At 42.4% G+C, this 25,845-nt stretch overlaps 1 protein-coding gene and 1 non-coding gene across 2 annotated transcripts; one reads left to right on the top strand and one right to left on the bottom strand.

Moving 5' to 3' along the window:
* Positions 1-46: 46 nt before the first annotated feature.
* Positions 47-7,731, top strand: SPINK2 (serine peptidase inhibitor Kazal type 2). The gene is made up of 4 exons (XM_070791487.1): positions 47-180; positions 997-1,040; positions 5,621-5,730; positions 7,133-7,731. The coding sequence occupies exons 1-4, from the start codon at positions 123-125 to the stop codon at positions 7,176-7,178; spliced, it is 258 nt and encodes an 85-aa protein (XP_070647588.1). The 5' UTR covers positions 47-122; the 3' UTR covers positions 7,179-7,731.
* Positions 7,732-23,387: 15,656 nt separating this feature from the next.
* On the bottom strand, positions 23,388-23,514 carry LOC139183733 (U6atac minor spliceosomal RNA). The gene has a single exon (XR_011567354.1). It is a non-coding gene; the product is annotated as a U6atac minor spliceosomal RNA (small nuclear RNA).
* Positions 23,515-25,845: the final 2,331 nt, after the last annotated feature.

Genomic DNA, 25,845 nt, shown 5'->3' with positions numbered 1-25,845 from the left:
TCCTGCTCCATTCTTCCTCCCCGCCACCTCCCCTATCCCCCTCCATCCCGCCCTGTCGCGTGGGAGCCGTCCTGGTCGCGCAGACGCTGGAGCGCAGAGACGCGACGGCCGGCCGTGGAGGCATGATGGCGCTCAAGGCGCTGCGTTTGGTTTTGTTCCTGGTCTGGTGGGACTCGGCCGGTAATGCTCACCAGTCTCTCTGGTCCCTGGAGGACCAGCCAAGGAGTTACTGAGAAGGGGGTCTTGCCCGCTACTATCCCTCCCCGAGGCCTGGGGGGCCTTCGTGTCCCTCCACGCACCGTTACTGGCGGTTCCGGCCCGCCCCGCAGTTGCCTAGGGACACGAACTTGGGGATGTTCGGGGTTGGGGGGTGGCATTGTGGAGCCAGTAACCGTCTTTAGTTCCTGCTTGGGCTTCTTCCCAGGCTGCTCTTTCTTCCTTAAAGTGGATTTTCTGGAATCCAAGGTTAGGAGTCAGGTTTTTATGTACCCGGGGCCTTCCTTGCAGAACCTCAGCAGCAGATGTACAGGAATCAGAAATTGTGAATGCCGAATGCGCCAAGCACCGTGGGGTTCGTGAGAAAGCGGCTTCAGTCCAGCCAGACTTGATGTCTATTTAAGTCGAGTTAAAGTGATAACACCCAATGTCAAATTTTGCACTTATTATCTCGACCACAGAGGAAAACAATATCGTGAACTATTGAGTTACTTCTCTAACCTTTATTCGGTAGCTCCAGAGTTTCCCAAGCAATCCTCTTAGGGTGGTCAGATACAGAACCGGTACCGAGTGTTTTCTGTGTGCCTGCTAGGAGAGGTGCCAGAACACCCTTGAATCGACTTTTTAGGAAGGAGTCAAAGAAACTAGACATGTGAGGGAGAGGGAGACATGTAGCCTGTCTAAATCACAAGCTGAATTAAAAACAAAAAACAAAAAACACCCTTATGAAGAAGCACTAACCTTAATCCATCCTTTAAAATGTCTGTTTCCTCTTTGCAGCCTCTTCCAATGCTCAGTTTGGTCAACCTTCAGAATACAGTACAGTAAGTAGGAAACCACTTGTATTGTTTCTACTAATACAGTGACGCCCACAGTGGTTTGGGTAGGGGCTGGTTTTCAGGTCTGCCACTTTGGAGACAGTTGACTGCTTCTTTAGAAACCAGATTCTCAGGCAGGCTTTTTGACACAGATCACAGTATAAACTTTGGTTAAAAATTACTCAGGCCTTGAAGGCCTCAGGGCTTTGTTTCCTTTTAATATCTCCTTTGATGATTTAGAAGGTCCTATGCCCAGTAGTTACATGTTGTACTAGATATTTTATGTATATTCTCAAATTTAGTTGTGGAAGCAAACAAAGGCCAACCAGATGAAAGCAAGCAAAAACTATTCACTGCTTAATGTAGCAAGTGAGTCAGCCATGTCACTTGTGTTTTAGCTGAGACTCAAAGCAAAGGACCGGGAAAGCTTTGTAACGGGGAAAAGGGAAGGCATCAGGTGTGCCCTGATTGAGGCTGTTGGCCTGGGGAGGCTGGAGGTGAGAACTAAAGGCAGGCATCCTATGTGAATGGTTAGGAGGGCATATTTGGATCAGTTCAGTTCAGTTCAGTCGCTCAGTCGTGTCCGACTCTTTGCGACCCCATGAATTGCAGCACGCCAGGCCTCCCTGTCCATCACCAACTCCGGAGTTCACTCAGACTCACGTCCATCGAGTCAGTGATGCCATCCAGCCATCTCATCCTCTGTTGTCCCCTTCTCCTCTTGCCCCCAATCCCTCCCAGCATCAGAGTCTTTCCCAATGAGTCAACTCTTTGCATGAGGTGGCTAAAGTACTGGAGTTTCAGCTTTAGCATCATTCCTTCCAAAGAAATCCCAGGGCTGATCTCCTTCAGAATGGACTGGTTGGATCTCCTTGCAGTCCAAGGGACTCTCAAGGGTCTTCTCCAACACCACAGTTCAAAAGCATCAATTCTTCGGCGCTCAGCTTTCTTCATGGTCCAACTCTCACGTATGGATATACATGACCACTGGAAAAACCATAGCCTTGACTAGACGGACCTTCAGCCACCCTTATTTAAGCAAATCACATATGACTCTCTGCTTTCTCTCTAACCATTCCCACAGCAGGTCAATTACTCACTGATTAGAGACAGACCACCCTCTTGTTTAACTACTCCCCTGTAAATCATAGAGTTTGTTTCCCATGAGTGGAGCTGTATTCTTACTAAGACTCAAGTATGTGTGTTCACAAGCCTATTATGCCAGCCACAGTCTTAATTTGTAAAAAATGTAGAGACAGCATGAACATGAGGGTAAAGAAATGAAAATGTTTATATGGAAACTGTGTCAGATGCTTTTGAAAAACTTGCTAAAAGACAAATTCTAAAAAATTGAATTAGGTATAGTAAAACAACAGTAAATAATTGGAGAATTACTTTCTAGCTGTATATTACCTTGCTGTGCCAGTGTCTTTAAATTCTCACCATATTTTAAAAAGGGGGCAGGTTTACCCCTCAGGAGACAGATTGTCATTTTGATTGTCATGACCAGGAAGTTGTAACTAGCATCTAGTGGATAGAAAACAATGATGTTACTAAACACCCTACCATGCAGGAGACAGCCTCACACAACAATTAATTAGCTGGTCCAAAATACGAATGCAGTTGAGAAATCCCATTTAAAACAAAAGAAGAAATCATGGATGATTTATTGTGGGTATGATTTTTGCAGTGACAGCACACAGAACTCTAATTAGTTGAAACATTTCGTAGGAAAAGTCTTGTGTCAGGATTAGCTTCAGCTGCAGATAACAAGGACTCAAAATAACAGCTCACAGAACTGCCATCTTAGGATGTGGACTTTGTCATCCTGGTCTGTAAAGCGTAGAGTTCCATGCACCCAGGAGCAGGATGGAGGAATGGACAAAGAATAAAAATTGGGGGAAGCAGAGGACAAACCCCAACTTTCTTTTAAAGGAGGTTCCTAGCAGGTGGTAAAGAATCAGCCTGCAATGCAGGAGACCCAGGTTCAATCTCTGGGTGGGGGATTGAAGGGAGACTCTCCAGCCTGGAGAATCTGGAGAATGGCAACCCACTCCAGTATTCTTGCCTGGAGAATTCCATGGACAGAGGAGCCTGGCGAGCTATAGTCCATGGGGTTGAAAAGAGTCGGAACAACTGAAGGACTAACACAAACACAGAAGCAACTGCACGCAGTAATTCCACTTGCATCCCATTGGCCTGGCCTTGATTGTGTGGTCATACCTAGCTGCAAGGAGGTTGTCTTAGTGTAGGTAGCATTACAACTGGCCATGTGCTTCATTGTCTTTCCATCAAAAGATTGGCAATTTTATTTTCATTTATATGTTTTAAGAGAAAATGTTTAGGGTATGTTATAATTTTTGTTACTGTTTCCCTACTTTAATCGACTTTTTCAATTAAATGGCCAATTACCAGTTGTCCCAATCTCGTTGGAAAGAAACTGTCTAGTCTCCTGTGGAAGCTGTCCTGGAAGCCATCATCTTAGTGAGCCTAGAACAGGAAGAACACATCAGGCTCCTAAATGGAGATAGAAGGCTGAACGAAGGATGGAAATGGTCAAAAGTTTCTCTTTAGTTCAGAGTTTGGCCAATGCCCTGTCCTACTTAGGTCTCTATGAATCCACATAATATGAAGGAAAAGGTATATTTCATTTATTCAGAGTACTAAACACTTATTCTGAAGTGAGGAAAGACGATCACTATTACTAAAACAAAACAAATACAGCAGATCGTATATTCAACCTGTTATTAGAGTGAGCCTCTGCACGCTATGGTGTGACCACTGTGACCAGTTCTAGTCCTGGTTCTGCTGGAGACTAGTGGCTATGAGCAAGACATATTACCTCTCTGGACTCAATTCCGTCAAATCTGAGAGTTGAGTTCCACGATCCAATATCAGTTTGTTAGGGCTGTAGTAAAGCCACAAACTGAGTGACTTAAACAGCAGAGATGGATTGTCTCACAGTTCTCAAGGCTGGATGTTCAAACTCAAAGTGTCGGCAGGGTTGGTTCCTTCCAAAGGCTGTGAGAAAGAATCTGTTCCGGTCCTCTCTCCTAGTATCTCGTAGCCTCAGGCATTTCTTGGCTTGTAAATGGCGTTCTCTTGGTGTCTTCACATGTTCTTGCCTCCGTGTGTGACTCTGTGTCCAAACTTTCCTTTTGTTTAAAAAAATATTTATTTTATTTTTTGCACAGGCTTTCTCTAGTTGCAGCGAGTAGGGGCTGCTCTTCCTTTTGGTGCTTGGGCTTCTCACTGTGGTGGCTTCTCATTACAGAGCACAGGCTCCGGGCACATGGGCTTCAAAGCTGCAGTACTTGGGCTCAGTAGTTGTGGCTCAGGGGCTTAGTTTCCCTGCAGCATGTAGAATCTTCCCAGCTGCTGCTGCTGCTAAGTCGCTTCAGATCAAACCTGTGTCCCCTGCATTAGCAGGTGGATTCTAATCTGCTGCACCACCAGAGTGAAAAGAAAAGTGTTAGCTACCTCAGTCGTGTCTGACTCTTTGTGACCCCATGGACTGTAGCCCTCCAGGATACTCTGTCCGTGAGATTCTCCAGGCAAGAATACTGGAGTGGGTTGCCATTCCCTTCTCCAGGGGATCTTCCTGAACCAGGGGTCGAACCCAGGTCTCCTGTATTGCAGGTGGATTCTTTACCGTCTGAGCCACCAGGGAAGAATTCCTGAATGAGAATTTCACCACCAGGGTAGTCCCCCAATTTTCCCTTTTTATAACCACACCAGTCATATTGGATTAGGGCCTGTTCTCCTAAACTTTTTACTTTAAGATAATTTCCTATAAGAAGACCCTACTAATCCCACATAAGGTCATATTCTGAAGTGCTAGGAGTTAGGACTTTAACATATCTTTCTGGGTAGATGCAGTTAAGCCCATAATAAGCCCTGAGGTCTAATTCTGAACCTACTGCTTTCCTTAATGCTGTTGCTTAAATGCTAGTATCTTACAAGTCCAGACAAAAGGTTACATTTCCGAGTGTGTCTGGGCATTATGCCATGGAATTAGGTGGAATGTAACAGGACATTCTCATGGAGTTGCTCGTGAAGAACAGATGATGAAGCTGGAGGATAGTAAAGTACGTTGGTGGCATATCTTGGACTTTCATTTAAAAATCAGCCAGCGTAAACCTTCTGCTGAGGTCCTTATCTTACATAGCAGGTATTGACCCATTGCTTCAACACTACATCTGATGCTTAGAAAAACCTGTGTGTCTGTATATGTGTGTGTGTAAAATAGAAATTTTTCTGTAGGAAATTTCTAGAAAATATAGGGAAACTTGGGACTTTGCCCAAATTCCTCTCTGGTGGCTCAGATGGTGAAGAATCTACCTACAGTGCAGGAGACCTGGGTTCAATCCTTGGGTCTGGAAGATATGCTGGAGAAGGGAATAGCTACCCACTCCAGTATTCTTGCCTGGAGAATCCCATGGACAGAGGAGCCTGGTGGGCTGCAGTCCATGGGTTCCCAAGGAGTTGCACACGACTGAGTGACTAATGGTGGAACTTTGCCCTCCTCTTACAATAAAAACATCTCAAGTTATTCACCAATTTCCATCTTCCTTTCTCTTTTCTAGCCAAACTGCCGTCAGTATACATTACCAGGATGTCCCCGGGACTTCAACCCCGTGTGTGGAAGTGATCTGTCCACTTATCCCAATGAGTGTACTCTGTGTATGAAAATCAGGTAGCAATTTTTCAATATAAACTAGGCACATATTCTTTAGTTCTTCTCTTGCATTTTGATTACTTAGGAAGTTTGGCTCTTTTCTTGGACATAATCGTATATGACATAAGTAGCTCTGTTTTAAGACATATTTAAAAAGACACAGAATCAGTGAATTTTCTAGGTCAAGGTTAGAAAAAGAGGCATGTGATTAATCAATTATAGACCAGATAATTAAGTGATGTTACTATCCAGGGATGGGTAGTTTCCCAAAATTAAAAATATATTTACGACTTCCCTGGTAGACCAGTGGTTAAAAATCCACCTGTGAGTGCAGGGGATAAGAGTTCAATCCCTGGTCCAGGAAGATCCCACATACTGAGGAGCAACTAAGCTCATGCACCACAGCTACTGAGCCCACGCTCTAGAGCTCAAGAGTCACAACTACTGAGCCCATGTGCTGCAACTGCTGAAGCTCGTGTGCTTAGAGCCTGTGCCCCACGATAAGAGAAGTCACCCCAGTGAGAAGCCCAAGCACCACAACTGTAGAGCAGTCCCTGCTCTCTGCAGCTAGAGAGAGCCTGTGTGCAGCAAAGAAGACCCAGAGCAGCCAAAAAAAAATTAGAAAAAGAATATATTTAGTAGTTAAACTCTGGAATAGTGAATGTTCTGTTGAATTCAGGAGCCATGTACAGGTGATCTACACACCCTGCACTACTGGTCAGAAAACCGGTCTTAGTAACTCTGCCTGTTTGAATGCTCACTAATAAGTGTATTATACTGATGCCCCCTGTGTAAGACACCTGGCCAGCTTAGGTGACCATGAGTCCACCTCCAGATACACTGCTTTGTATTTCAGGGGTTCAGTCTCTGAACTTAGTCTTCAGTAAATTACCAGGTCTTCTCAGAGTGGTTCGTGGGGAGTAGTTCCATGTGCCCTAAGGTTTGGGAAAAAATGGCAGAGTTGGGTTTTCACCTTCATTGTTTCCTAGATTTAGCTTTAAAAAAAATTATTTAATGATTTTAGGCTGTGCTGGGTCTTCGTTGCTGCTTGGGCTTTACCTAATTGTAGTGTGCAGGCTTCTCATTGTAGAGGCTTCTCCTGTTGCAGAGCCTGGGCTCCAGGGTAAAAGGGCTTCACTAGTTGTGGTTCCTGGACTTAGAGCACAGGCTCAGTAGCTGTGGCGCACAGACTCAGTTGCTTCACAGCACATGGGATCTTTCTGGATCAGTGATAGAACCCATGTCTCCTACATTGGCAGGCAGATTCTTTACCACTGAGCCACCAGGGAAGGCCCTAGATATTAGCTTTAAAAATGATTGTCAACCGGGAAGGAATACAATGTATAATGACGTGGGTCTTTTTAATACAAATTGTGGGACAGTTTCAATAAATGTGTTTTTATGATTGGTCAATTTTCAGGGAAGATGGTCGTGATATTAAAGTAATCCGAAGTGGACCCTGCTGATGGAGCAGTTCACAGAAGAGAAATTGGAGAAACACCCCTGCATACTAGATGGATTTTATTTTCCCCATTTCTCTTTTCCTGTGTTTCTTTGTGTGAGATTTGTTAACCCATATTTTCTGAGATGAGATGTGGAAGAGAGCCATGGACAGTGATTGATAATTAAAGCAAACAAACAAAAGTCCTTGTTTCTTGGCATTTACCCCTTGAGTTAAGCTTATCGCCCAGATTACTTATATGTTGCTTTATTTAGTTGGAATAAAATCAGCATTGTGTTCAGTTACCACTGTTCCCTGTTGAATATCCATTCTCACTCAGCCTCACAGGGCTCTTTTCCTCTCAGACGGAGGTGAATTTCACTAAGGGAGAAGTAGAGTCATTTTTGAGAGGTCAAGGTTTATTCTCCTTCGCCATTTCCCTGAATCTTTGATATAGTGTATGGTAATTGGTACAGTGTTGTGCATAGAACAAATAATGTGAGATGCTGAAATTGACTCTAGCCTGAACAGGTAGAGTCAAAAAAATATGCAATAAAAATACAAGATTTTAGAATTCCTTCCGATGCAGTTTTTCTTTCAAGTTAATGCAGAAACTTGCCCTTTTCCTTCTTCTAGAGCTGAGGTTCTGAACCCTAGATGATGCTGGGGCTATGTCGGGAGGCATTTTGGGGATCACAATTTGTAGGGTGGGTGCTCCTGACTTCTAGCAGGTAGCATCCAGGGATGCTACCAGACATTCTACAGTAAGCAGGACACCTCCCAGCAACCAAGAAATTTTCAGTCTAAAATGTCAGTAGTGCTGAGGTTGAGATGTTCTGTCTTAAGAGTCGGATGCAGCATAAAGAATAGATGTTGCAATAAAAGTGACCAAAGTTTAATTTAGAAAGATAATTGCTGTCCAGGCAGAGGGTTTTGAGTCAAGTCCTAGCTTTAAGTACATTCTAGGGTCAGGAAACTGTGAGACAAGAGGCAAGGGGTGATGACAGTGTGTAGAAAAAAACCTGGCTTTGGCAAGTGGACTACATGTGAATTTGAATTCTGATTCCAACACTTCCTTGGGCTTCTGTTTTTTTATCTGGAAAAGAGGGATCATGCTCAAGTCATGGAACTGCTATGAGGAAACTGCTTAGCACAGCACTTGGTCCATGGAAACTACTGAAATAATAGCTACTGTTAGTTCAAGTATCCCTCTTAGGAGGTAGAAACTGAGGCCCACAGAGGCAAACCAATTTGCCCAAGGTTATGAAGCAGTGTGGACTAGAAGCCTGGTCTCCAAATTCCCAGACCTCTGTTCTTATGTGGAATAGAGGCAATAAAGTGGGAAGTTGTATAATATAAATGTGCCACAACTACATTATGTCTGTAGTTATTTTTGGCTTAAAAGTTTTATAAAAGTAGTATATGATTTTCAGAAAGTTAAAAATACACCAAAATATATTTTAAAAATGAAAGTCTTGCCCATACTAGCCTCTAGAGGTGACCAATATTAACCTTTTGGAACACAGTCTTCCTAAGTATGTGGGGGAACTTAAATGTCAAGAAGCTAAAGGGTATTGGGGTGACACATCACTGTTGACAGCAGACCTGCAGGCAGGACACGGCAGCAACCTTCACTGCACCATGGAGAAGGAGGCTACCATTTATAGGGGGAATTGATGTCAGGCTACAAGGGCAACGAGCAGCTGGGGCCACACAGGTAGTTACTGATTGAACCCTGTAATTAAGAGAATTGGATAGTCCTGTGAGTGAAGCAGGGCGGGACTGGTTGAGCATGTACAGAGAGCAAGAGAACAGCCATCTTGAGTGGCCTGCTCAAACATGCATCTTGAGAAATGTGGACCTCGTCTTTTACTCTTTCCTCACGTGCCCTAGAGTAGAGCATCCTGTGTAACTGTTTATAAAAGACTGGTCAGGTAGATCTCCCTGGGCCCTTCAGATCATCTTCATAGACTGGTTTAAAGTGCAAATCCCACTCAAATACATGGGATAGATAGTTTCTACCATCTAGGTCTGGATTTGAATTTAATGTTTCAAAGAATAAAAGTGGATTTAGAAATAAGAGTACCAAAGATAGGGCACAGATTATCTGCATGTTAACATGTAGAAATGTGTCATAACAATGATAAGAAATTTTGAGGTGCTATAATTAATAGCTTGATATTCAATAGACTTTTTGTTAAAGTTTTTTTATACAGCATTGTTTTGTATGTATGCATAATAATAGCCATTTGCAATCGCCAATAAATGGATTGTTTAAATGAACAAATTACATAATTCACATAGGCTGACTTTACAGAAGGAAGTTTTTGTTTGTTTTTAGGAAGTTTTATTTTTCTACGTTGAAAGTGGTGTTCAATTCATATACAATTTTAAGGTAATATACAAGAAGTACGTGGGACACTTTTCCTATGGTGGGTCAGATGGTAAAGCGTCTGCCCGCAATGCGGGAGACCCGGGTTCAATCCCCGGGTCGGGAAGATCCCCTGGAGAAGGAAATGGCAACCCACTCCAGTACTCTTGCCTAGAAAATTCCATGGATGGAGGAGCCTGGTAGGCTACAGTCCATGGGGTCTCAAAGAGTCGGACACGACTGAGTGACTTCACTTTCACTTTTCATAAATCCAAAAGTTTGGGAATTCTTTCTTTTTTTTTTTTGCGGTGGCTTCTCTTGTTACTGAGCACAGGCTCTAAGTATGTGGGCTTCAGTAGTTGTGGCACATGGGCTCAGTTGCCCTGTGGCGCATGGAATTTTCCTGAACCAAGAATCAAACCTATGTCCCCTACATTGCCAGGAAGATTCTTAACCTGTGGACCAGCAGGGAAGTCCAAAAAGATTAACTCTTAAGAAAATAAAGGATCAGATAAAGCAGCTAAAGATACAGTCAACTTCCTCCCAACTCATTCTAGATCTTGTCCAGACTGCCGCCCATATTTATGTTGTGCAGTATACACATCTAGATGGCACAGATAACAAGATATAGAAGGAAAGGTGTTTGGAGGCACAGATGACTCATTCTCAGCTCTTCCCATAATGCCTTTGTTTCTTCATTCTTCATAGTTGGGGAGAAGCAGCATCTCTCTATGACATATAGAAATGTGACCAATCCCGTGTGAAAACACATCTGAAATCACACCCGATGCATTTGCCAATGACTGGATCATTTAGACTGCTAAATTACCATAGCTCCCACAGTCCATCTTTAGAGCAAGAAGTTTTATTTTTCTGTCTTGAAAATGAGATAATATTCAATGGGTCTAATAGTTGCATTCACTACAGAATTCTTAGGGCTTCCCTGGTGGCTCAGATGGTAAAGAATCTGCCTGCAATGTGGAGACCTGGGTTTCATCTCTGGGTCAGGAAGATCCCCTGGAGAAGGGAATAGCTACCCACTCCAGTATTCTTGCCTGGGAAATCCCATGGACAGTGGAGCCTGGCAAGCTCCAGTCCATGGGGTCACATAGTCGGACTGAGCAACTTTCACTTTTCACTTTCATAGTATTCTTAATCCATAGAATTGAAATTATAGGCAAAATATATGAGGTTTTATGATCTAAAGTGCTACCCTTTACATTTTAAATTCTTTTAAAAATATTTATTTATTTGGCTGCACTGGATCGTAGGTGCAGCATGTGGAATCTAGTTCCCTGACCAGGGATCAAACTTGTGCCCCCTGCATTGAAAGCATAGAATCTTAGCTTACCAGGGAAGTCCCTAAGTTTAATTTTTAAATTTTATAATAAAAAAAGGGAAATTGTGTGTCTTAGTACTCTAGCATATTCAAAAGTCTCTTTTCTTATTGTGGAGAAGCGATCATGTTTACAAAACATTTATGATAAAATTAGATTCGATGGTTCTGTGGTTTTTTTCCTGTCCCCAAGCAAAATTAGTTTTCCTTAAATGGAAAAGGATTTAAAAAAACAAGGAAGAGATACATCAAAAGGTTAACAAAATTAAACAATTGTACACATTTATCTTCAAGGAATATATACTACTTTGATAATTATGATAAATATGCCTTTTAAAAATTGATTTTTTAAAAGAAAGATTATAGTTTAAGAAACCATGAGAAGAAAGGAAACTTTAATTGAGCCAACAAATTCAGAGTCAGAAATAGCCCACCAATAATCTTTTACAGACTTTTGCCAAGTGTTCTCTCCGTCATGGAACAATTCCTGGCCAGCGCTGAGACACGAGGGGGCAGTGGCTCCCTGGGAACTGCCGCTTCCAGCAAATCCCACCCCCCAGCCTGGAACCAGCGGAGTGATGTCTCTCTAGAGCACTGCCACTGGCCTGGGAGTCATATTTGACTTGCAAACCTCTTTTAAAGACTTATACTTTTAATTTTTTACATTTATTTTTGATCAGAGGATAATTGCTTTACAACAATGCTTTGATTCTTTGAAGACACTATTTCTGTGACTAACAATGAATGGTCCAGTTGGAGGTAATGTGGAGTCAAGGACCTAGGTGAAATGATGAAAAATAAAAACAATTTTACCCTCTGAATAGGAGTTAGGCAAATGCTCTCAGACTGTGGCTGGAAAAGCTGGAATTTGAAACGCTTCCAGAGGAGGAGGCTGCAAGCTTATCTGACTTGAACAAAAAACTCTGACCTGACAGGCCTCAGAGAAGACTGCTTTTCTGTGGTGGGCAGGTTTATGAAGAAGCCACCAACCTTTCTTCTCTAGGTTTTCTGCCTCCCTGTCCCCATCTGGTTCAATGTCTTTTATCTTGACTAAAACTTCTGCCCTAGTGAGTATATTTATTAAGTCAGAAAAATCCATAATATCCAATATTAGCTTGGCTATTTACAGTTTCCAAAGTCTTTCATACTATATAAAAGTCTTTCAAGTATGTTTTTTAGACACCATTTGAAATGATTTGACTTTTCACTCCCCACTTCAGTGAACTTTATCACTGGAGATAGACTCCATCATACTGACCAAAGTTATTACCAAGAAAACAAAGAAAGTCTGGGGACCAAATGCCAAGCTCATCGCATCGCATTTACCTTACAGATCAAGCTGCAGGGTAAAGGGTGTGATGTGGGCAGAATGGAAGTGTCAGAATCTAGTTTATGAAGCTCAGGAATGAATTCCTTTCTGAAGAGGAAGGGAAGGGCAGGGCAACTCTGCAGAGGCATTTGCCACTCAAAGACTTTCATGGGCACCCATGCATATGAAATTGGCAATGAATATTTGTGAGACAGATAACCCTAACTTACAATGTGGTGTGTTAGTCTTTGGAGGACTTACAATGTGGTGTGTTAGTCTTTGGAGGAGTGAAGAAATCCTTTGTTTGCATAGGGTTGATTTATTAGGAAAACTTGTCTCCTAAACTATGTATCTTGATAAACTGCAACAAGTCTAAGCCATGTAGAGTGTCACAAAAGAAGCATTTGCTAGTTTTTACCATTGTGTGGTTTTACATATTTAATCAATGCACATATGTTTGGAGGTTTTTTCTATTTTTTTTATCAGTTTTATAATTTTTGTGACAGGAAATAGCATTATGATTCTAGGAAATCAGAGGTCAATTCATGATGTCTTCTCTTTTGATTGTCAACCAGGAATGATTTGATTGAAACTTAGAGGTTGTTTTGTTTCTATGCTTATGGTTTAGGAGAAAATCTGAAACAGGTTAAATGTCATGGTCAGCTAAAGGGCACAGCACATCTTTTGACCCTAAATTTGGGATTCTTTTTTTTAATCACTGTGCTCTGAAAATTGCACACTCTGTTAAGAAAATGCTGTCACCAGACCACTTTCGCTTTGTATTTCTGCAGTGGATTTGGTGGCTACTGTTTTCCGTTTTTGAACATAAAAAACAAAGGCTCAAAAAGCACTTGATATTTTCAGTGCTGATGAGGAGCTTCTTATTTAGACCCTGTTTGGAAAAAAGTTGATCTCTAAATAGGGGTTCTGCTGGTGGCTCAACGTAAAGAATCCACCTGCTATGCAGGAGACCTGAGTTCTATTCCTGGGTCGGGAAGATCTTTTGGAGAAGGAAATGGCAATCCACTCCAGTATTCTTGCCTGGGAAATCCCATGGACAGAGGAGCCTGGTGGGCTACAGTCAGTGGGGTTGCAAAAGAGCCGTACACGACTTACAAACTAATCAACAACAACTGAGTAGGTGGCAGAACTCGAGTAGTTTATTATTTGTTGAGCACCAAGCCGGTGCTTGATCCAGTAGGAAAATGACATATGGTACAGTCCATAAACCACCTTCTTAGGCTCCTTGGTTCATGTCACAGAGGATAAAACAAACAATAGACCAAAGGGTGTAATGTAAATCTTGGAAAGTTGTTGCTGTTAAATAGAAACCATATTAGCAGCAAAGCAAATCAAAACACCTTGTATACATTTTATACTTAACCAAAATATTAGAGTTAATTATAAGTCTATAAAATGGTAGTATGCAAGGCTAGGATTAGCAACTTCTCTGCAGCTTTTCAAACTGACTCTCTTTTGCAACAGATCTCCCTTTCACTTTCTTCTGCTTTCTTTCTAAGGATTCCCCAAAATACATATCCCACTGGCCTTCAACAAATGCCTGGTCATCCTCTTATCATTGGTCATAATAAACTGCTGTCTTTCACATTCTTCTTTTAATGTGCAAATATCCCATTGAAAGGTAATACATTACATTCTTAACACAGGGTGGCTAATTCTAGGCAAATCTGGCACATTCCCAGTCTATGGCAGACGTGCAAGCTTTCTTGGGGAATCTGGAGTTAAATCCTCAACACACTGCACCTGGCAGCCTACCCAGGCTTATCGAAGTTGGCACATGAACTGAAACCTATTTGGCATCCTTGTTCTAGCAGTGTACATCAAGTGGGTTGATAATACAATATCTGCTTGGTAGGTTCTAGAAGCAGGAAAACTGTGGTTTATATGGGTATGAGAGGAGCTATTCAGGTCAAGATTATTCTACATCACAACTTCACCCCAGGCTCTTTGCTCAATACTATTTTAGTAGGAGAAATAAGACATCAGGGTGGCTGATCTACAAAATAAACTTTTGGGGAATATTTACTTTACAACAGTAGGATATTGTCAGACCTTCCTAAATGGGTAACCATCCATCTCCCAACAGCTCATTCATCAAGGCTTGCACACAGATATTCTTCTGTTCCTAAGCCAAGTGAAGCCCACACATAGGGGGCCTGAAATCGTTAAATGGAAAATGTTGAGCAGCTCAAAATGTTGAGCAAACTCAAAATGTTGAATTTGATAGTGTCACTCAGAAAAAAACAATGAGGTCAATGTCTCCTGGTCACTGGGGGAGATGTTCTAGGTGTTGAGGTGTTGCTTGAACAACTTGAATTTGTTCTCTTCCTACCAAAAGTCAGTCCCTGTCACCCCTGTCATATAAAAACAGAGCAAAAATCATACAGAGAGAAGTCCTTTGAGTAGCAGCTGCAGCTGGCACATTGCAGAAAGCACCTTGGAAATGAAGGAAGCTTATAATAAATAATAGCAATAGGAGTGAAGGCTGTGAAGGTCCATTCAGTTCTGTTCTCGGCCTGACATTTGACCTGAGACCAAATGTTCAGTGGCCAGCATAGAAGTCTTGCATTGTTCCTTCCCCAAAAGAATGATGTAGCCACTGAAGAGTACAAGCAAAAAATATAGACTACATTGACAGAAAAGCAGGGGTGGGGGGCGGGGTTCATACTGTACCCAGGTAGAATTATGTAGATGTTTCTGAGAGCTTTTAAACTATTTTGCCACACTCGGGGATACAGATGAACATGGACATCCAAACACACCCCTCATTTTACATGGGATCCAGAAACCCTGTGACAAAGAGGTAGAATCCAGTAGAGCTGCAGTTCAGGCATGTAGAAATTGGGTGTATGACTGTGAGCCTAGAAGAACAGACTGAGAAGAGAGACAGTAGGACCTTCTATAGAGTCAGCTGGACTGATAATTGGGACTTGAGACTGTCCCCAGGAAGTAGTGTTCTAGGGGTGGCTGATTTTAAGCACCTTGGCTTCCAGCTCCTTCAGGGACAAAATCTGCGCCTGGGAAGAGGGGGCCATGGTGTAAAGGAAAGAAAAGAAAGAACCATACACTAGGAGCCACCAGTTCAGTCTTAGGAAACCTTTTCCCCTTGGTGGGATGGTATGAAATAATAGGACCCACTGAGACAGATGGAAGGCTTTTGCTGCAGGCTCTGATTAAATGTGAGATGAACACACCTCTCAGCCCTTTGTGGACTTTTGAAACTTGGGTCACACTGTCACATACAACAAGTGTGAATATATATGTTTGTTTTCATTTCTAACTCAACAATTTTGTGTTTAGTTCACCTCAAAGACTGGTTCACTTATTCTCAAATCATCTTTGTTTTTTAAAGAATTAAGTTAAAAACAAACCAAGTTTAGTTACTGTAGATCTGTAATTCTTAAACTTTAGCTGTCATCAGAATCACCTGGAGGGCTTGTTGTTAAAACAGGTTGCTGCACCCCACCCCAGAATTTCTGATTCTTTAGGTCTAGAGTGGGGTCTAGAATTTGTGTTTCTAGCAAGTTTTTTGGAAGTTCTGCTGGTTAGGGAGCATACTTTAAGAATCATTGCTGGAGATAATTTTCTGGACCTGGTAGTCTTAGCTGAAAATATTCTGGAGACCAGATTGAAACATGAGATAGCAGCCCCTTTCTTAACAAAGTACATTCCTGGCCAGGCAACCCTTCTAAGATTTTCCAAGGGTTTTTACATCTAATAATAACAGATCTAAGAAGATGCCTTCTTATATCTTCTCTCAAATTCTTTGACCGAAATCCTTACAAAATCATATAGAATGGATATTTTCATTACTATTTCAGCTTCAAACTTGACAACAGTAAATAAGAACAAAGAACACTTGATATTTTTCCAATATCTGGTATTTGAAAATTGTTATCCAAAGCACCTCATTCCTGGCATCATAATTTTTTGGACTAAGAATATCAATTTGAACTTAGAATAAATGGAATTCATAATATTATGGAAACTGTGCTACAGTTTCTGACCCCTAAATCTAGATATATCGTCTGATGCACGGTCCAAGTACATGTTTTGAAAATATGGCAGAATGTTTAAAATTAAAACTCTCCAATAATATCCTGGACATATGATTGTCTTACATATGATAGTTGTTCATTTATTCATTCTCTAATACATATTCATTGAGTCTAAGGTCAGGGGTGGGTCTAGGTGCTGCGGATACAACAATAAATAACAGCTAGACAGGCTTGTGTCATGGTTGAAGCACATTTTGGAGCCAGACTGCCTGGATTCAAATCCCAACTCTGTCACTTACTAGCTTGGCAAGTTACTTCACTTCTTTGTGTCTCAGTTTCCTCATCCATAAAATGGCATCTATCTGATAAGAGATATGAGGATTTAATGAGTTAACATTTGTAAAAGCAGAGAACACTATTTGGTATATTATATACATTTTTAATAAACATTGTCATAAATACACCTGTCTGTGTCTTAAGAAGCTCATAGTACTGGGGCATAAAGAGTGACATGTTAAGAAATGAATACAATGTGATGTAATAAATGCTATAATGAAGGTATGAGTGAAGTGCTGGACTTGCTTTGCTGCCAAATGGACTAGAGTAAACTCTGGGCTCTGGACTGCATGTGCTTGCCATATCACTTCCCTCTCTAGAACCACACTGGAGAAAATCCAGCAAGTTTTTAATCTTCCTTTTTATAAGTGTTGCTATGAAAACAACCATCATTATGCTAACATATAATTACCACAAGTAGTTTTCAAAAAACCTTCCTATCAAATGTAAATGATGTTGAAACTCGTTTAGGAGACCACTTGCTTGGACTTTATAGTATGCAGAGGCAGTTTATGTGAAAATAGGATTAGGCACCTGTTCTGTAGTTTCTGCAGTTGAAACGTGGGTGGGGCACCAAGTGAATTAGATATGGCAGTAACTTGTAGAAGGAGGGTAGACAACTCATCTTGGTGTGCAAGAGACCTTGCCAGTTTTAGTGGTGAAGGTCCCACTTCCCAGGAACCCCCTCAGTCTCAGGCAAGAGGTTAAAATCATTACAATCATATTTTAAATATAATTTTTATTTTAAAATTTATTTTTGGCTGTGCTGGGTTTTTCTTGCTATGTGGGCTTTTTCTCCAATTGCAGCAAGTGGGGGCTACTCTTCACTGCAGTACAGGCTTCTCGTTACAGTGGTTTCTCTTATTGCAGCTCGAGGGTTCTAGAGTACTGACTCAGCAATTGTGGCACATGGGCTTAGTTGCCCCAGACCACCTGACCTGCCTCTTGAGAAATCTTTATGCAGGTCAGGGAGCAACAGTTAGAACTGGACATGGAACAACAGACTGGTTCCAAATAGGAAAAGGAGTAGGTCAAGGCTGTATATTGTCACCCTGCTTATTTAACTTCTGTGCAGGGTACATCATGAGAAACGCTGGACTGGAAGAAGCACAAGCTGGAATCAAGATTGCCGGGAGAAATATCAATAACCTCAGGTATGCAGATGACACCACCCTTATGGCAGAAAGTGAAGAAGAACTAAAGAGTCGATGAAAGTGAAAGAGGAGAGTGAAAAAGTTGGCTTAAAGCTCAACATTCAGAAAATGAAGATCATGGCATCCAGTCCCATCACTTCATGGGAAATAGATGGGGAAACAGTGGAAACAGAGTCAGACTTTATTTTGGGGGGCTCCAAAATCACTGCAGATGGTGGCTGCAGCCATGAAATTAAAAGACGCTTACTCCTTGGAAGGAAAGTTATGACCAATCTAGATAGCATATTCAAAAGCAGAGACATTACTTTGCCAACAAAGGTTCATCTAGTCAAGGCTATGGTTTTTCCAGTCGTCATGTATGGATGTGAGAGTTGGACTGTGGAGAAGGCTGAGCACTGAAGAATTGATGCTTTTGAACTGTGGTGTTGGAGAAGACTCTTGAGAGTCCCTTGGACTGCAAGGAGATCCAACCAGTCCATTCTGAAGGAGATCAGCCCTGGGATTTCTTTGGAAGGAATGATGCTAAAGCTGAAACTCCAGTACTTTGGCCACCTCATGTGAAGAGTTGACTCATTGGAAAAGACTCTGATGCTGGGAGGGATTGGGGGCAGGAGGAGAAGGGGACGACAGAGGATGAGATGGCTGGATGGCATCACTGACTCGATGGACGTGAGTCTCAGTGAACTCCAGGAGTTGGTGATGGACAGGGAGGCCTGGCGTGCTGCGATTCATGGGGTTGCAAAGAGTCGGACACGACTGAGGGACTGATCTGATCTAATCTGATCTGATGGAAAAACCTGAATGAACATTTTGGCCAACTCAATGCTATACAAAAAATAGATAACAAGGTCCTACTGTATAGCATAGAGAACTATATTCAAAATCAAAAAATTATGAAAAAATATGAGAAAGAATATATACACACGTGCATTTACATATATTTGTATATATACATATGTGTATTTATGTATATACACATATGTATATACATACACATATTTTTTTCATATATGTACATATGTCTATATACATATATATAGCTGAATCACTTTGCTGTATACTACAAACTAATACAACATTGTAAATCAACTATACTTCAATAAAAAACACAATGTTATATGTCAATAATATCTCAATTTCAAAAACAAATTAAAACCGGCATGTTGCAAAAGCACTATTTCAAGTTTCATACCAAAAAAAAAGAAAGCAAGAGAAAGAAAATGCAGCTACTGCATCCCTTGGATTGGGAACAGCTGAAAAGCATAGTAGACATCAACAAATATTTACTGACTTTCTATTGAGGGGAGATGAACATGTTCCTGTTGTTGATAAGCTGCAATCTGATTTAAGGAACAAAAAATAAACCAGTAAAAGTTAAATCAAAATATAGTTACATGTCAGTTCAAGATAAGAGAAATGATGATACAAAACGGTTAATAGCCCATCAATTTTCCATTTTAGAGTTGCTATGGGAATGGAGCTCAGAGGAAAGGAAGAGCTCTCACTGGGAAACAGTTATAAAGTGGCCCTACTTCACGGTGGTTCACAAGAACTGGCGGGATTTTGAATCACAGCAGTGGTGTTGGAGAAGACTCTTGAGAGTCCCTTGGACTGCAAAGAGATCCAACCAGTCCATCCTAAAGGAAATCAGTCCTGAGTGTTCATTTGAAGGACTGATGTTGAAGCTGAAACTCCAATACTTGGCCACCTGATGGGAAGAACTGACTCTTGAAAAGACCCTGATGCTGGGAAAGATTGAGGGCAGGAGGAGAAGGGGATGACAGAGCATGAGATTGTTGGATGGTGTCACCGACTCAATGGTCATGAGTTTGGGTAAACTCCGGGAGTTGGTGATGGACAGGGAGGCCTGGCATGCTGCAATCCATGGAGTCACAAAGAGCCGGGCACGACTAAGCGACTGAACTGAACTGAACTCAACTGAGTGGTGGGAGGAACCTATACAGGTGTTGGTACAGCACAGGAGTGGGAGCAGCATTAGGCAAATCCAGGGGACAGGCAATAGCGTCTTTAGAGGGGGTGAAGGAGAGAAGGAGGCATGCAGTTAGCCTTAACACATATTCACACAAAGCTCTGCAGAAGCACACACTCTTAAGCTTGGGTTGGAAGACCATTTGTCAAAAGACCACTCTCTTTGCCTTGAGTGAAGAAATACTACCTTTCCTCCTAAATTTTTCCTTTATATTTTCTGTAGAAGGATTTCCAAAGTCTATGTTTAAACCCTAAGTACAATGGTAGTCTTAGCTCTTTGTTTTGGTTAATGAGTGTTGGGGGACAAAGCTCTCTAAAACCTGCCGTGGGCTGCCTCCCAGCCTGATGGCCTCAGGGGAATCCACCTTCCTCCTTAGCAGCAGGCTGCCCCAGAGCACAGACAGCTGAAGTTCCCAGGCCTTTGTTCCAGGCCCCAAACCTACCCATCACCATTTCTGCCTCATCCTTTGGGTTAAAACAGGCCACAGAGCCCTGAGAATCAAGAACAGTGGTCTACATGGGACGTGAATGCCAGAGGCCTGGCTCCCCTGGGGCTACCAACATGGCAGCCTACCGGGCTCCTCCTGAGGCTTCTATTTCAAGGCTCTTCTGTCAAATCTCTCTTTTACCACGACGTTTTACCTAACATCTAATTGTATGCACCTCTGCTTAGAGGAAAAAGGCAGCCAACCTTCAGTTTTCTGGGAGAACAGAACCTAAACCGGAAGTTAGGTCTGCTGAATCTTAAAAGGGACAGCTGTGTAAAGACTGACCCAGGCCCTGAGGCTGGGTGGGGGCCAAGCCCAGGACAGAGGATCTGGAAAGGGAATCCAGGGTTTGGATTTAAGACGTAAGGGCTGGCCAGCAGCCCGTGTGCTTCCGGTAGGAGCGCCGTGGGGTTCTTGTTCACATCTGCAGGGAAAGGTACCGCGGACAGAGAACTCCCCCGAATCACCCGCAGCGCGAGACTGCCGGAAATCCGAGAGCTCCCCAGGTGAAGTCAGACTCCTGGGAAGACGGAGAAGATTTGAGCCTAGGAGAGCTGTCCTGGATTCCTGGGTCTGTTGATGCCAAATGAATTTTATCTGTGTATCATCCTGCAGTTTCATAGGATTATTGACAATCACTCTCTGCACTGTTTTCCTTTATCTTTCTCCTCTCCCCTCCCCACCCCACCCCACCCCCAATCTCTTTCCTTTGAGACATCAGGTGCAGAGTTAAGGTGAATAAACACGGATCTCAGAACGCCTTCTCATGGGCAGACTGTACAGAGCCCTCCTCTTTTGTAAAATTTGCTTCCCTCCATTCACACCAGCCACTCATCCGACTGCCTGCCCCCTGCAGGCATTCCACTCCTATGTGATGGATATTCTGTTGAATATACATACCTCCTTGTACTAGATGGAGTGTTGTGTGTTTGTGCTTAAAATACATAAGCGAGAAAGGGGACCCAGTTAAGCTTCTTCCCCCTTGTTTATTTATTTATTCATTTGATTGAACTGGGTCTTAGTTCCAGCATGTGGAATCTTTTTTAGTTGCCGCATGTGGGATCTAGTCCCCTGACGGGAGATCTAACTTGGGCCCCCTGCTCTGGGAGCGCAGAGTTTTAGCCATTGGACCACCTGGGAAGTCCCTGTTTCCCACTTTTGAGCAGCTTTGCAGATATCCTGCTCAACAACTTCTGCTCCCAACTCGTCAGCCAGAACCACTTGCTTCTGAAAACCTGAGAGGCTGGGAAAAGTAATCGACCACCCTTACTGAACTGACCATACTGATGTTTGCAGTAAGACAAATGTTCACCAGTGGGGAAGCAGGGGAAATGGCTGTGGGTAGACATCCAGCTGCCTCTGTCACCTGTGGCAGAGATTGCTTGCTCTCTGGGGGCCCTGATGCAGGGACGGAGGCAAGGAAACAGGAAGGCTGGAGAGAGGAAGCTGGCTCAGCTCCATCTCGTCTGCATCTACTTCCTTAGGAACTGTGATAATACAAAGTAACCGCAAGGGAGATTCCCTATAAATGTGCTGTCACCCTAGAGGGACTATGGCCACCTCATCTTGGGATAACTGTAAAAACAAGGGAAGTGTAGGAAATGGGTAGCGATAGACACCTTGTGAATATGAACTACAAGTAAGGGGGAAGAGGGTTTCCTTCACATCATTTTCTTCCTTGCCATCACTTGAAAAATATCCCCAGTGTTATTTTTCAATGAAAATGTTTGTCAAGTAAATCCAAATTTAAAGATAACGAATTTTTGATGAATATTTTGTATTCACCATATAAACCCAAGTGAAGAAGGAAACACTTCAAAGTGCTAAACTAAAAAATAAATAACAAGAAAAACTCTCTCCAAGTTCGTCTCAACTGAGCTTCAGTCCCAGTTATTGAACAAGTGATGTACCCCTTGCTGTAGCTTAGAAACAAATGAACAGTCATTGATTGTGACTTCGGTGTTTTGGGGAATATCACTAAATTATGCTGCTAGCTTTCCTGGGTCTCCAGCTTACAGACAGCAAATCTTCTCAGCATTTTTAGCCTTCATTCACATGAGCCAATCTCTCACAAGAAATCTCCACGAATCTACCTGTACCTCTGCCTCTATCTCTGGCTCTGACTCTGTCTTTACCTCTATCTTATTTGTTCTGTCTCTGGAGAACTTTGACTAATACAGTGATCTTTGGGAGCAATTGCTGATGTTTTCATTATTCTGGTTCTAAGATGCTAATCCCAGCAAGGCAAATTTCTCTTGATTTCTTTTCAATACTTTTTTCTGTCTAGACATTAGTGTGGATTTATTCTTACACACCTATTTATTCTTGTACCTGCAATTATCTCTCGAGCATAGAGAAGGGACATTTCACCTCCCCATTTTTTTCTCCCCTCGTGAAACCTGCAAGAGAAGTCCCTGGGCGTCTACGTACCCATTACATTTCAAGCTTTAGCACTAAGGTCCTGCTAACGCTATACTGTGCAGAAGGAAATGGCAACCCAAGAATGCTCTGGTATTCTTGCCTGGGAAATCCCATGAACAGAGGAGCCTGGTGGGCCACAGTCCATGGTGTCACAGGAGTCACTTAAAAACTAAATCACCACCAGCCCTATACTGAGATGAACAAGTGATTGCCTTGTTTTCTTGATATAGCGTCAACAAGCATTTCCTTGGCTCTTGGCAAAAACTTTGTTGTTCAGTCGCTAAGTCATGTCTGACTCTTTTCGACCCCCTGGACTGTAGCACACCAGGCTTCCCTGTTCTTTACCATCTCCCAGAATTTGCTCAAACTCGTGTCCATTGAGTCGATAATGCCATCCAACCATCTCATCCTTTGTCTTCCCCTTCTCCTGCTGCCCTCAATCTTTCCCAGCATCAGGGTCTTTTCCAGTGAGTTGGCTCTTGGTATCAGGTGGCCAAAGTATTGGAGCTTCAGCTTCAGCATCAGTCCTTCCAATGAATATTCAAGACTGATTTCCTTTAGGGTTGACTGGTTTGATCTTGCTGTCCAAGGGACTCTAAAGAGTCTTCTCCAGCATCAATTTTTTGGTGTTCAGCCTTCTTTATGGTCCAGCTCTCACATCCGTACATGAATACTGGAAAAACCATAGCTTTGACTATACAGGCCTTTGTTGGCAAAGTGGTCTTTAATTAAAAAAATTTTTTTTTCAAATTTAATGTTTATTTTTCAGAAGATAAATCATCCTTTAAAATCCCCCTACTTTGGAAAGCACAAAAAAATTTGGTTAGATGTCACAAAGTAGGTAGGCAATGCCTTAATCGTATGCATGTTGTCAGGCCTGAGAACCTCTTCCATCCTTGTCAAGAGGAGTGCTAACCCTCTCTCCTTTCATAAAACACATGTCTCTGCTTTTTAATACGCTGTGCAGGTTTTTCATAGCTTCTCTTCCAAGGAGCAGGTGTCTTTGAATTACATGGCTGCAGTCATGATCTGCAGGGATTTTGGAGTCCAAGATAATAAAATCTGCCACTGTTTCCACTTTTTCTCCATCTATTTGCCATGAAGTGATGGGACCGGATGCCATGATCCTAGTTAGGCTGAGAAATTGACAGAGCCATTGGCAAGAAGGGGGAAGAGGTGCTAAGTTTCCAAAAACACCAAAGTTACAATTAATGACTGTAGCATTGTTTCTAAGCTACAGCAAGGGGTACATCACTTGCTCAATAACTAGGACAGAAGCACAACTGAGGTGAATTTGGAGAGAAATAGATCTTCTTCACCCCATTTGAGAAGACCCAATGAAATAGGAGAACGATGGGCTGCTCTGGCAGTCAATCTTTTTAGGAAATCTTGGGACACACCTTCATAACCTTGACAGCACCATTACTAGCTCTTTGCTTTGAAAAGTGGGGGCTACTTCCTGTGGTAATTAGATTTAATTCAGCAGTATCTTCTCATCAGAAAACCCAAGCCTCCAAGTTTCTTTGGAAACCACACCATTCACTCGGTTCCAACAAGTCTGTCTCTTCTCATTGCTGTTGGCAATTGGGTGTCTGTGTCTAATTTCTTCAAACCAACATATATGTGTATGACAGTCTCATAATTACATAGTCCTCTGCATCACAAGGCCAGGAAGCAATTTGGTGAGTTGGCACATGCCCCAGGGTTTACTTCTATTGTTGTCCAATTCAGCTCTCTTCTTACTTAGAAAAGCACCAAATAATCCTAGACAGAAAACTGCTGCCAAGCAGGCCAGGATAATTCCCATAGTGTCAATGACTACTGTGAGGAAGTGGGGGAGGGGAAAACATCTCTATCCTCTTGTCACAGCCTTCTCAGGTCCAGAACTGAATCCTACTCATGCACAAGTACAGTAGGTCCGAGGCAAATCCCACAAAGAATCTGCATCCTAGGCTTCTCTATTTTTTTTTTTCTCTATGCATAGAGTCCCTATCCCAATCTCCAAGTACCTGTTACTCTCTTCTCCTATTCACCTCTTAATTGTAGAAGGAAGGATAAAATCTGCCTTGGAGAGTCAGGGAAGCCTTTCACAGAGGAGGGAATGCTTGAACCAGGACACGAAGGGCGTGTGGGCATTGTCAGCTACACATCGGGATGGGGCAGAGAGAAAAGAACATGCAAAGGCATGTTTGAGGAGTTACAAAGAGTTTGGTGCTCTTAGAGCACCAAATACAGCAAGGAAGGATTTATGAAAGTATGAAGTTGGTATAAGACAAGGAGATTTAGATAGAGATGGACTCTGTTATGTTGTCCTAGATGAAGATCCATTGAAAGTTAGCAGAGAATTAATATCTAGAGCTGCTTTGGAGACACTGTAGTACATGGTGAGAGTTGGGCAGGAGCTGGGTCTGAAGTCAGGGAGACCAGTAAAGGAGGATAGTGTTCATCCAAGAGAGAAATGATGAAAATCTGGGGGAAAAAGGGCAGAAACTATAGGAACAGACAGGGAATTGTAAAGTAATTAGCCTCCAATTAAAATAAATAAATTTATATTAAAAAAAAAAGAACAGACAGAGAAAGTTAAGTCTGAGAAAGATTTCAAGAGCTGGTGATCAGGACTTGATTGTTTGATGCAGGGTCTGTGGGAGAAAGGCTTCCCAGGTGGCACTGCAGTATTCTTGCCTGGAGAATCCCATGGACAGAGGAGCCCAGGAGGCTACGGTCCATAGGGTCACTTAGCATACACGTGCTGTTGGAAAAAGGGAATCTTGGATGATCCCTAGTTCTCTGGTTTCAGTGTTTGAGTAGATGTGTGACATCCATTGAGACTGGGAGAAATGAAGAGCATTTTCATTTCCCCTTCTTCAGGGGAACGCGAGGATCTTAGCTTTGAATATGCTGAACTCCAGGAAACATTCACTAGTCAGTTGGACACATCGGCTTGGAAGTTAGGAGAAGCTGGTATTGGAAATTTAAGCTGAAACCCATCTGCATATGGTTGGCAGTTGAAGACCTGGGAAAGAAAATTTACCCAGGGAGAATGAATAGCATCAAAAAGGAAAAAGGGCCAAGGAAGGACCGATAGCTGCAAGCTGTAGGAGGTACATAGTAGAAGACAAACCTACAAAAGACTGAAAAGTGACTGGAGAGATAGGAAGAGAATTGAGGTGAGTGAGAGGTGACATGGAAACCAGGGAAATGAAGAGGATACATTCCCACCACGGAGGGGTTCACAATCCACCGGATCAGTTAGATCAAAAGGAAAATGC

This window comes from Bos indicus, chromosome 6 (genome assembly GCF_029378745.1).
Source record: "Bos indicus isolate NIAB-ARS_2022 breed Sahiwal x Tharparkar chromosome 6, NIAB-ARS_B.indTharparkar_mat_pri_1.0, whole genome shotgun sequence".
NCBI classification, from domain to species: domain Eukaryota; kingdom Metazoa; phylum Chordata; class Mammalia; order Artiodactyla; family Bovidae; genus Bos; species Bos indicus.
Note: the sequence above shows the minus strand (reverse complement) of the source record. Positions and strands in the feature narration are given on the sequence as shown.

Bases quoted from the DNA above. Each gene is read 5' to 3' on its own strand.
- SPINK2 (XM_070791487.1), top strand. From the start codon at position 123: ATGATGGCGCTCAAGGCGCTGCGTTTGGTTTTGTTCCTGGTCTGGTGG. The intron at 1,041-5,620 runs GTAAGTAGGAAA...TCTCTTTTCTAG, and splicing joins AACCTTCAGAATACAGTACA to CCAAACTGCCGTCAGTATAC. The intron at 5,731-7,132 runs GTAGCAATTTTT...GTCAATTTTCAG, and splicing joins ACTCTGTGTATGAAAATCAG to GGAAGATGGTCGTGATATTA.